Source organism: Lissotriton helveticus, chromosome 12 (genome assembly GCF_964261635.1).
Source record: "Lissotriton helveticus chromosome 12, aLisHel1.1, whole genome shotgun sequence".
Classification (NCBI taxonomy): Eukaryota; Metazoa; Chordata; class Amphibia; order Caudata; family Salamandridae; genus Lissotriton; species Lissotriton helveticus.
This window is the reverse complement of record NC_136073.1, coordinates 26,951,409-26,963,558: the sequence shown is the minus strand read 5'-3', so window position 1 is coordinate 26,963,558 and position 12,150 is coordinate 26,951,409. Positions and strand designations below refer to the sequence as shown.

Genomic DNA, 12,150 nt, shown 5'->3' with positions numbered 1-12,150 from the left:
TCTAACCTATGTCTCGAATTGTCACATATGTTAATTTGCACAGGGGGGATACATGAGGGGTGAGAGAGAGACTCCCTAGTTATATTATTTTCTGAGAGTGCGGTAACTGCAGATGGGCAACTAGACCTGAAGGCATCCTTGATGTCATCCAGAATCTTATCAATGTTTTCCTCAAAGACCAAGGTGAGGTTAGAAAAAAAAACTTTCACAGTAAGATTGTCACATAAATCCTCTCAATTTGAAGTAAGAGAAAGAAAAGTAAACACCAAGCTCCCTTGGAAGACAGAGCCTGACATTTGACCTCTGTCTCTGAATGCACAGCACGTAACAAGATAATAACAAGATTAAAAGACCTGTTTACAGAAAAGGGAGCACTTGGAAGGCTACTGTAAATAAGCAATGTTTTTCACAAGGGACCAACTTGAGCTGGATACCCTAAACAAATAAAGATAGCAAGTAAAAGTGAGTTACAAACCACATAGCAACTGGTAAGCATTGGGTGTAAATAATGCCAAGTGAAGCTTTCCGAATGTCTCCAAGATGTCGCTAGCAAACCAGACAGCTGCGCTTTCTGGTAGGCTTCACCTGAAAAAGTAGACCACACATAAATTTACTTTAATGCCTTGCTTTTTAAATTTCTCTATCTTTTTTTTATTTGGAAGGCCCTCAACTTCTGCACTCTCTCTATGTGTTTAAATCCCTACTTGCTCATCTACTTCTTATCGGTGCATCCCTCGTCCCTCTCAATGTCATTTTTTTTTCATTTTATTTTAGAGGCCTAGGTGTTAGTAAATTCTACCAGTTTCGCTCCTCATTTTTGAAGGCTCTGCACACTTTTTAAAATATTATAGTGTACTGTTCTGACATGGCCATGGTACAGTAAAAAAAACTGAAAAAGCCGCCAGCGAATCATGAGGCATGCATGCCTATGCATCCACACGCAGGTGTACAACTGACTACCATCTTGGAATGGTGGTAATTCAAATATGGCCGCCAGGTGTGCACATGCATACACATGATTTGTATTGGACCACCGGTCATTTAAAAAAAATGTATTTACCATTCCAACAGACCGGAGGAAAGGTAAATTAAAACAATAAATGAAATGTGTCTCGAGCACCTGTGCTAATAAGCATTAGCAATGCCTATCAGTGGACACATGCCTTCTAAATGCAAAATCAATTGGCTTTGCCAGTGCTTCTTTTTATTTCTTTCTCTGTGTTTTTGCCTACTGTGAATTTTGGGGTTGATTTTTAAGAAAAAATATGTATTTTGAACATTATGTTTTTAACAAGTGTTTCAGTTGCATGTATTCGTGTATTGGTAAAAATGCAAATGACACACTACCTGTTCTGCTTTTTCTATTTCGCGCTTTCTTTCCACTTTTTTATCTTTACCTCCTGTTTCTTGTAGGGTAACCACTCATTACAGGCCACAAGAAGGCAAATGTTCCCGTCCTGGGATTTCCTTCACAAATTATTGTTTGGGCTGGCTTGACGTTAGAGTGGACTCTGGCTCCGCTTAGGGGAGCACTGCTTTCTCGACTCATGCTATTGGCTGTTGGTGCACCGTTGCGCCTATGTAGTGCTTCCATTCGAATGCGTAATAGAATATTTATTTCTAAAACTTATAATCACATTACATAGTCACCTTCAGTTATTTTTATCTCCCCCATTATTTCTAGAAAACCATTCATTTTTGCTCTTTTTCCCCTGCATCCAAGAGAACAGGTTTCATGTGATAAACACCATTTGTGCATGCAGTGTTTGAAACAGCCTTTCTGAATGTCTTTATCTACAAGCACTGGTACACGAAGGCCAGGCTTCTGGCTTTCCCGGTGATTGTTTAGTCTGTAATTTCAATTTAAGATAAGTGAGCCCTGTTTACATTCCACGGAGTCCACGGAGTGCAACAAATGAAACGATATCACACAACCAGATCATGTGGTTCCTGTTGAAATGGTGCAAGTGGCAATGTTTCTCTCGGGCATCTTTTTTGTTCTTTTTTTTTTATTCATCGTATTTTCCTTTCTGCAGTTCCCTTTCTTTCTTGACTTCCCGTTTTGGTTTTTTTCTCCAATTCCTTTCTTCCTCAGTCCCTCGTCATCTTTTATTCTACCTTTGTTTTCAGCTCAATCACTTCATCAATCCATTTAATGCTCTTGACTCTCTTCCTTTTTTCTCGCTCAAACTCTTCTTTGTTGTGCTGTCCCTCTATCCTGTTTCCTTCTATGATGCCTTTTATATTTTAGATCCATGTTAGTTTGTATTCCTTTTTATTACTTCACACGTATTGCCTCTGTTCTCCCTTCCCTTATCTCTGACTTCTAACAGTATCTTTCTTTACAGTGTGTTTTTAGTTATTCTCTTCTGGTTTCTCTCGTCTCTTGCTTTTCCTACCTCTTCCTCCCCCTTCTTCACATGTGGTACATCCTCCCATCACCTACGGGATTTCGTAACGTGGTTTTTCTGGCGTCCACGCCGTGTGAAAATCAAGTTATTAAAATCAGAATGTAGTGGACTGCCACAGATATCGAGAAAACGCCGAAATTACCTGAAGCATAAAAATGGAATGTATATGAGCGGCTTTTTATTTATTTACAAGAAATTCTTATTCGTGTGACTAACACAGTGAAGGCTGCAGCTCTCTACTTCCCAATGTGATTGAAGTTATTGTCAACGGACGAGATTACTTAGACCACTATAGGTACAGCTTGCAGTATACACTCTGACAAAAACGAAGTTCAAATAGAAGTGGTGACCTGCCCCAACGCAGTATCCTGGATATCTATACAGAGTATATAATTTTTTGGGGGGAAGATCGGCTATTCTGCAAAGAGGTCCTGAGGAAGGTGGTCTTATCCCACCGAAACGCGTCGACCTTGCGTATTGAATCACATAACTTGTGACCCCTCCGATACAGAATTAAGAATGAATGTAGATTGTATGAAAGTGTGTGTATGATATATTGGTAAATATGTATTAGGTTTTTGTTTTCTCTGTATGGTATCTGTATATTAATTGTCTAAATGCTGAATCATATGAATTTTTTTGTAAAATAATGTTTCAAATTCAAAGGAATAATATAAAGAAATAACAAAAAAAATAATAAAAAATCTTAAATGAAAAAGTAGCCACCTTGTGCTGAAAACTTTTATTTAAAGTACAAAAGTTGTGATTTGCCGAAATTAGTAGGTCGTGAGGGAATTTTGTTCTGTTATGTAATATTGTTCCCCTCTTTCCCTGACCTTTAAAGTACTTTCAGAGGGGGTCCCATATCTATGTAGATACATCCTCCCATCACTCCTCCCTCCATTATTTCATCATACCTCGTTTTCCTTGGCAGCAATGACGGGAACTTCGACATCGCCCTGCCGGTGGATGTTCTGGTATCTCATGATGGCGAGGTCAGCTGGTCGCCGCCTGCGCTGTATCGCAGCAGCTGCAGTATCCAGGTACAGTCTTTCTTCTCTGATAACTGCTGACCTAATCACATGATGCAAATCCTACAGGCTGAGGTTGCAAAGGTAGAGCTATCTCTCAAGTTACACAGATCTTGCCGCAAGAAGTGGTCAAAAGAGACTGTTCCTCTCATTGGCAAGCCTTACTCCAGGTGTGAGATGTCAGTCGGTTTCCAGATATACATCCTGGGCTTTGCACAGAGGACTAGTGCTTCTTGTTGCGAAGGCCCTCAGACTTGAGACAGGACAGGTTGACTCTCACAAGCCTGCATGGCTTGGCATTAGTTGGGCTGGTTGTATGATTGCACGTGGACATGTGGTAGAGTTTTAGCCTGCCCGCGAGATGCATTTGCTGTGCTGCTTTAACATGTTGGTTGTCGTGCATGGAGAGGTATTTGTTGGTCAACCTTCCTTCATGGATCTGCTCTGGGGTCTACGTGGAAGGCGTTCCTGGCTTTCAGTGTGAGCCATTCCATTTTCTGCAGCAATAACTATCATCTGCCTTGCAAGTGTAGATGTTTGTACGTCTGCAAGGACTGGTGTTTGCGTGGACCTACATGTCTACATGTTGGTTGTCTTGCATAAAGAGGTATTTATTGGTCAACACACCACAAGACATTCGCCTTGCTGCATGGATTTCATGCGTAAGCACGGAAGGCATTCTTGGCTTTTAGTGCAAGCCATTCCCTTTTCTGAAGCAAGAACTATTATCTGCCTTGCATGGCTAGATCTTTGTTCGTCTGTATTGACTAGTGTTGGCTTCCCTGAACGGATAGGTACATTGTCGCCCATTATATATAATGTTAATTTTATTCCATGTACAGGCGTTTGTTAGCCTAGATGGATGAATGGTTGTCTGTTGGCACTAAACGGAGTAAGTTTGATTGGATAGAGTGGTGATCCCCGGCTTTCTACGGATCTGATAGTTGTCCACAACAATGTAGGATACTGCTTGTAGTTCGGTCTACAACCGGCATTGTTCATTGGTCTTGCATGAAGGAGATCTGTAATAGTTGACAAGAATAAACAGTAAATATGAATCTAAGGCTCTGGTCTCTTGTATCTCGGTCTTGCAGGTCACATACTTCCCCTTCGACTGGCAGAATTGCAGTATGATTTTCCGCTCATACACCTATGACACGACGGAGATGACGCTGGAGCTGGCAGTAGATGAGAAAGGCCGGGAGGTGAAGGAGGTGGTCATTTCCGAAAACACCTTTGTAGGTGAGACCTCAGCAGCATTCATACAGGCGCCGGTGCAGAAGGGTGCTTGAAGGTAGGGAGAGTGGGGCTGGAAAACAGTGAAGAGGTGGGAGAAGGGTAGAACATGGAAATGTTGACCAGAATCATGGATCGTCGGGCTGAGCAGGGAGTGATACATGATTTAAGCATATGACAAGATACACGTATGAGAAAAAAATCAACAGAGGCATGGAAATCACCTACATTTACAAAAGAGTCCTGAAGTGAAAAGCAAGTTCTGACTAACAATCCCTTCTTTCATGGCTAAGTTGAGTTCAACATACAGAAATAGTTACTATTAAAATTGAATGCATTTCTGATATTTGTTACCGCGAGTGTGTGTCTTATACTTCTTCTATTAATCCGAACTCTTGCTTCGTAAACTGTTGATGAAACTCCTTTATGACTACTTTTTCCTGTTAATTAATTCTCATCGTTATTTTAATTGAGTCGAATGTTTGAACTCTGCCTTTGTTTCTGGATTATCCACTATCACCCACCCCTGGAGCTTTTGATCAAAGTTCGCAGTCATAGTTGAGGAAGCTCAGTGCCAAGCAATCTTTAAGGTATGCCACTATACAGATGTTGTTAGCCAGGCAGTCCATGAGGGAGAATAGTACCCAAAGATATGAGGGGTTCAATATGTGGACTTGCCATGATACAACAGTACAGAAAGGGCCAGGTTCCCCTCCAGAGGGTTATATCAGAAGTGGGAGACTTATGCAGACAGTAATTTCTCCTGAGGCGGAAGCCGGGAGTAGGTTTGCTCGATCTTTTAATAATTTGAGTGTCACTAATTACCTGTTTTTAATCCTTCCTGCACCCTTCTTCTATACCCTGTTCAGGGCTCACACGCTTTGGATCAAAACCGCACAGCGGATTTAAGCGCTGCTTGCAGTACAAACCCAAACCCAGTGCCGCCATTCCCGCCGCGGGCACAGGCCACGCCCCTTCTTTGAGAGGCCACGCCCCCCGCTGGCCATCACTACTAAAGGACGCTGATTACAAGCGCCATACAGACAGTAATTTCCCCTGAGGCGGAAGCCGGGAGTAGGTTTGCTCGATCTTTTAATAATTTGAGTGTCACTAATTACCTGTTTTTAATCCTTCCTGCACCCTTCTTCTGTACCCTGTTCAGGGCTCACACGCTTTGGATCAAAACCGCACAGCGGATTTAAGCACTGCTTGCAGTACAAACCCAAACCCAGTGCCGCCATTCCCGCCGCGGGCACAGGCCACGCCCCTTTTTTGAGAGGCCACGCCCCCCGCCGGATCTCCCTCCCTGTATAAAAATGTGTATCTTTCGGTCGCGCAGCGGGCGAGCGTAGCGGGCGCGCCGTTTGTGCGCCGAAGGCGTGCCTAAGGCAAGCCCGTCTGCGCCCGTCCGCGCCCAACCGGGCCCCGGGGCAAGGCATGCTGCCCGGTTCTGCCCTTACCCTCGCTCTGCCCTCTTATCCTATAACAACGGACAGGGTCACATATCGAGAGCTGCCCACACTAAAGCTAACAATTTAGGGATCCTGGCGGACTGCACATGCCCTGATGAATTGCTTTCCACACCGCACAATGCCCGTCTCACTCGGCCCAAGCCTACTTTCCAAACTCACTCCCTGACATTCTTCTACTTAAATACCCGCTCTCTTGTCAAACATCAACAGGATGTTTTCCTTTTTTTGATCACAGAGCACCCTGACGTCCTTTTATTAACGGAGACCTGGTTGACGCCAGACTCTGCCCCAGATATTTTAGCCACACTTCCCCCAAACTATTACATCATTCATGCAGACCGTGCCGATGGCAGGTCTGGTGGGAGGGTGGCAGCAATCATCCACTCTTTTTTAAAAACTACTACCTTTACCTCTATCAACTTACCAGATATTGACAATCTCGTCTTAAAGTTCGAAACCTCTAACACTACTATGTTGTGCGTACTTCTGCACAGACCTCCTAAATCAATGCCATCTTTCCCTTTTTTATTTAGCGAACAAATCGCCAACTTAGCCATGGAACACTCTCAGATTCTTTTGGCAGGTGATTTTAACTACTGGTTCAATGACCCCTCGGAAGGCCCTCAATCCTGTGAGCTCACTGACCTCCTCACTAACCTGAACCTCTCCCAGCAAGTTCTTTTGCCTACCCACCGTAAAGGTCATATCTTAGATCACATCTGGTCCAATTTTCCACTCAACACATCCCCACTCACCATTCCCTGCCTCTGGTCAGACCATTTTCTTCTCAAATTCGATCTTACTTGGTCTGCGTTCAAATCACCCACTGCACTAACTTGCTGCAGGGCAAGGAAATGGAAAACACTTGACAAACTAGAATTCACAAATACACTAAACAATACGATTCCTCTCCCACACCCTGATATTAATTCTGCAGAGGCGAACCTAGCGGGCTGGCTCCAAAATACTAGTGACATTCACGTACCCTTCAAAGATATCAAACTGGCCCGGCGAGCTGACGCCCAGCGTTGGTTCTCCCAAGACCTAAAAACAAAAAAAAACTATCTTTGCGCCAACTTGAGCGAAAGTGGCGCCGCTGCTATTCCCCTGACCTAAAATCTGAGTTCATTGCGGCCAGGAAGGTATACATGAAGGCCATTTTGGTTGCTAAATCTGCCTATTTCTCCTCCCGTATCCTAAACTCTACCAACAAGCCCAAGGATACCTTCTCAATCTTAAACGAACTGACTGACTTAAACAGTGTACGCCCTAAGGTGGCTCCAACCCAGACCTTCTGCGATGCCCTCAATACATACTTCATTGATAAAATTGTAGACATCAAAGCGAGCATCCCCAGTTCCCCTAGCGTTATTCCCCCTGCTCACCATTCCTCCTCCATCGAGGTTACACTTAACAGGTTTCCTACCATGACCTCTGAGCAATTCCTAGCGTTACTGACAAGAGTCAAGTCCGGGGCACCCTCTGACAAATGCCCCCCCCTATATTCTCAAAGACTGTCTGTCCTCCGTCCCTACAGCGGCCCTTACCTTACTGAACACTTCTCTCATTTCCGGCTTAGTACCCTGTGCATTTAAAGAGGCAACAGTCATCCCACTTCTGAAGAAACCTGGGGCGGACCCTTCCTGTATGGCAAACTATCGCCAATTTCCCTGCTCCCTTTTTTGGCTAAAGCCTTAGAAGCCTATGTCGCAAAACATCTGTCCAACTTTTTGGAGAGCTCAAACTGTCTAGATTCCCACCAGGCAGGTTTTCGCCCTGCCCACTCAACTGAGGCAGTGGTAGTCGCGGTCCTTGACTCGCTCCGTGACTGCGCTGACAGACACTCTCCTCAGGCCCTGGTGCTCCTAGATCTGTCGGCCGCTTTTGACACGGTCGACCATGATATGCTGATCGATCGTGTCAATCAGGCTGGCATCAGGGGCCTAGCGGCAGACTGGCTGAAGTCCTTTTTGGAGAATCGTTCCCAGCCGGTCCGTCTGGGTACCCTGGTTGGCCCTAAACGATCCATTACCTGTGGTGTTCCTCAGGGCTCATCACTGTCACCCCACCTGTTTACCATCTACATTCTCCCACTAATTCAGGCCTTAAGAGACATGCAGGTGTCTGTATTTAACTACGCAGATGACATGCAACTGCTCTTTACGATCGATAACTCCACACTCTCCATTTCTCATTTTCAGTCTACCATGCGGTTCATCCATACCTGGATGAACCAAAATCACCTAAAATTAAACCCTGGAAAAACCGAGCTGGTGCTCAAATTCTGGGGCCTTCACTACTGGCCATCCGATATGGGCAAAGCCCCTACCCCTACCCCGGCCGCAAAAACGCTGGAGTGACCCTGAACAGCGACCTCTCCTTAAAAACTCAAGTGGGTCAAGTGGTCTCCAAGTGTTTCTTCCAGCTCAGGAAAATCCGGAAGGTGCGACGTTTCTTTACTCCTGCAGCCATGACCCAGGTGGTGATTACCACCGTCTTGTCCCACCTGGATTATGCAAATTCCATATACCTAGGCCTTCCCCTCTATCTCCTCAAGCGCCTCCAGATGGTCCAGAATTACGCAGCCAGGTTAATCACGGCGCAACCCAGATGGCACTCAGCCTCTCCTCTATTTAGGGACCTTCCCTGGCTCCCCATGGCTCAACGTTGCTCTTTTAAAACTGGTTGCATGATTTTTAAATCTCTCCACTGCAAAAGCCCTAAATTCATAGACAATATTCTCACCAGGTACACCCCGTCCCGCAATCTGCGCTCTGCGCACCAAGCTCTCCTCCAGACAACTGCCTTCAAACGCAAACGTTCTGGTGGCTGCAGATTTGCGGTTCTTGCATCTCGCCTTTGGAACACCTTCCCCATTGAGATCAGATCATGCCCAGACCTCTTGTCTTTTAGGAAAGCCTTGAAAACATGGCTTTTTAAACAAGCTTATCACTGATCGCCTTCCCCTCCCGCCGTCAGGATTTGTTCTCTGTCTACTCCAGCGCCAGGAAACCAACCGGTGGCAGCACGCTCAATAAATACTTTTTAACTTAACATGCAGGTGGAAGTAAGACCCTGTTGAGGTTTGTGTCGAGCATTACGCGGATATACTCCTTCCTCTGATAAGGGCATAGTACACTCATGTTTAGATTCTTCATTCATCGGCCCATCAAGCTCCACAGAGGATACATTCTACCTCTCCTATGGAATGTTTATGGTGAAAAACACTTCTCAATGATGGCGCTGACCATGGTCTCTACCTGGAGCTTACGCTGCTCTGTGGTCACTTACATGACCAGGCCTGGTGGCAAGGGAATAGACTCCTGGAAACACCTGGGTGCTGGTAACAATGAATGTCCATAGTCCTTCGAGAAGCAGAATGTCATGTGTTGGCTTATTCCTCTATGAGTCCGAAAGAAGGGAATGTGTTGCTTACTTTAATGATTTATTGGTGTATCAGCTTCATCCCACACGCCCGGGCCGTTAAATGATTATCTCTTTTGTTACATTTTCTTGCATTTAATCAGAATGTGGAGCATGTATGGCAGGTGCCCTGCCAGTAAAATAATCAAACTGATAAGACGCTATCTCATTCAGTTGAAAATTGATTGCAACTATAGAAAGTGTCTACCGGGGTCTATGCCCTGAAGAAACGTGTTGCTCTAAACATGGGTGTCCACGTGGGTGGGAATATATATATATATATATATATATATATATATATATCTAGGTTTGGACATTTCCAAAAGTCCCAACCGAACCCAATTAGGGTTACTAATTGACTCTTGAACAGAGAGAGAGAGGGGAAACCTTGAGGAAAGTCAAATACGCCTTCTCCAAGCTGAAAATGCATGCTTGACCTGGACCAAAATAACTTCAGAAGGGGACCGTGGCATCTACCAGCACATAACAGGCAGAGTTGAGAAGAAAACAATCTAATTTCCTTATTTTCATGTGGGAGATGAAGGCCCGATTCACCCAGGCAAATAAAAACAACCCCGCTTCTCCCTACCAGTCCCGGGTTCCATGTGCCGAAATGAGTTGCGGCTTCTGTTTTTGGTTTTACTGCTTTGGAACCAACTTGTTCTCACTCATTCTTATCTTTTCTACAAGGAAACGTCTCCACATACTTTCTGGATAGATTTGTTCACAGGAAAACCACTCATATGCCAAATTACAGCACAAACCCAATCCTGGCCCAATCCTGATATTCGCGTGGCCCTCATGAGGGCAAAGAAAGCGCCTACAATGCTCAATAAATTTCAAGGGAAAGTTGGCTGCGTAAGAGAGCAGCACATGTGTATTATCAAGTGTGCCTTGTTTTTTCAGAACTCTAAAGTAGCTAAGCATGTTGTGCTTTACAAGGTATGGAAATTAATGCATTAATTTTGATTTAACAACTTTAAAAATATGTTTTGTGTCCCACCAAAAGGTGGTGTCTTTTCCTGCCATTTTAGGAATGTGGCACAATGTGCCACAAAGTATTCTGGGATCAGTGATGATCTAAGCTTCATCTTAAATTATTGTACATCTACTGAACACAGTTCACACTTCTTAGTTCTAGGGACTGTGTTGTTTAACTCTAAATAAAGCGGTTGTGGTGGACAGGGTCCTCCGTCGGATTTTCAATGGAGTATCCTGTCCACCAGACTCTAAGGGGCCAATTACGAAGGTGGGTGGACTATGTCTGCCCGCCATCGCATCGGAGCAAGGGACCGACCGCCGATGTTGCGGCGGTCCCGCCATTCAAATTAGGATGCGCCCGCCACACTGCCAGTCGCATCCTGCATTTTTTACATTGCGACAGGTGGTGCTGTAAGCAGCACCCACCGCAATGTAAAAAAAGCATGTTGTGCATTTGCATGCACAACGTGACCGACACCCTGCGGTGTCTGCCACCTTGTGCATGCAACTGTAGGGGGGTACCAGAGGTACCCCCCATGTGCACCCCCCAACATATTGGGGGCCCACAATGGGCCCGAAAAGCAAGAACCACCTGCCTTTCCACGGCAGCAACACCGCCATGGAAAGGCTGATATCCGCCTGCATCATAATATGGTAGCGGTGTCTTGCAGACACCGCCACCATATCATGCCCCTTTTCCTCCCAGTCAATGAGTCGACAGGTGGAAAAGCGGCGGAAGGTCATTCCGTCCGCCGCGGACCCCCCCATACTAATATGGCGGGGGGGCCAATCAGGCATGGATGACTGGTGGATCGCTCGCAGGGCCAGCGGAGGCTAACGCCGGCCCGGCGTTGCGATCCACCCGTCATCCTAATGGGCCCCTAACTCAGGCCCTAAGTTGTTGAGGCACAAAATATACTTGTGAGATTTCCAATCTCAATATATCAACATTGTCAATTTTTAGGTAACTAATATCACTTTTAGGTTGCAGTAGGTGAAACATGTTATGGTAACAACAAATGGATATCTTTCAATCAATCAATCAATCAATCAAGCATTTGTAAAGCGCACCACCTACCCGTGAGGGTCTCAAGGCACTGAGGGGTGGGGGAAATGCTGCTACTGTTCGAAGAGCCAGGTCTTGAGGAGTCTTCTGAAGGTCAGCAGGTATTGGGTCTGTCTTAGGCGGATGGGGAGGGTGTTCCATGTCTTGGTGGCAAGGTGGGAGAATGATCTGCCGCCAGCGGTCACTTTTCTTTCAGCCTATGTAGTAAAATCTTTTGATCTGAACATTTTGCCATCAGAGAACGGTCAGTGGGAGATTCGCCACAAGGCTGCGTGCAAGAACACGCTGTCCGGGGACCCTCTGTACGAGGATATCAGCTTCTACCTGGTGATCCGGCGCAAGCCCCTCTTCTACATCATCAACATCATCATCCCCTGCATCCTGATCACAATCCTGGCAATCTTCGTCTTCTACCTCCCACCTGACGCAGGTAAGGAGCCCATGGACGTGGGCTTTGAAGGAGAAAAGGGAAAAGCTTAGGACAGTGGATCACATCCAAGAAAGGTGGCAGGAGGGAAAGAAAGGACAAG

General features: G+C 45.4%; 1 protein-coding gene across 1 annotated transcript in view; it reads left to right on the top strand.

Moving 5' to 3' along the window:
• The window catches only part of CHRNB1 (cholinergic receptor nicotinic beta 1 subunit), a 93,989-nt gene that overhangs the window by 54,238 nt on the left and 27,601 nt on the right, over positions 1 to 12,150 (top strand). The window contains exons 5-7 of the mRNA XM_078670970.1: positions 3,346 to 3,454; positions 4,537 to 4,684; positions 11,859 to 12,050. Of these exons, the coding sequence (XP_078527096.1) occupies positions 3,346 to 3,454; positions 4,537 to 4,684; positions 11,859 to 12,050 (449 nt within the window). The remainder of the gene's footprint in view (positions 1 to 3,345; positions 3,455 to 4,536; positions 4,685 to 11,858; positions 12,051 to 12,150) is intronic.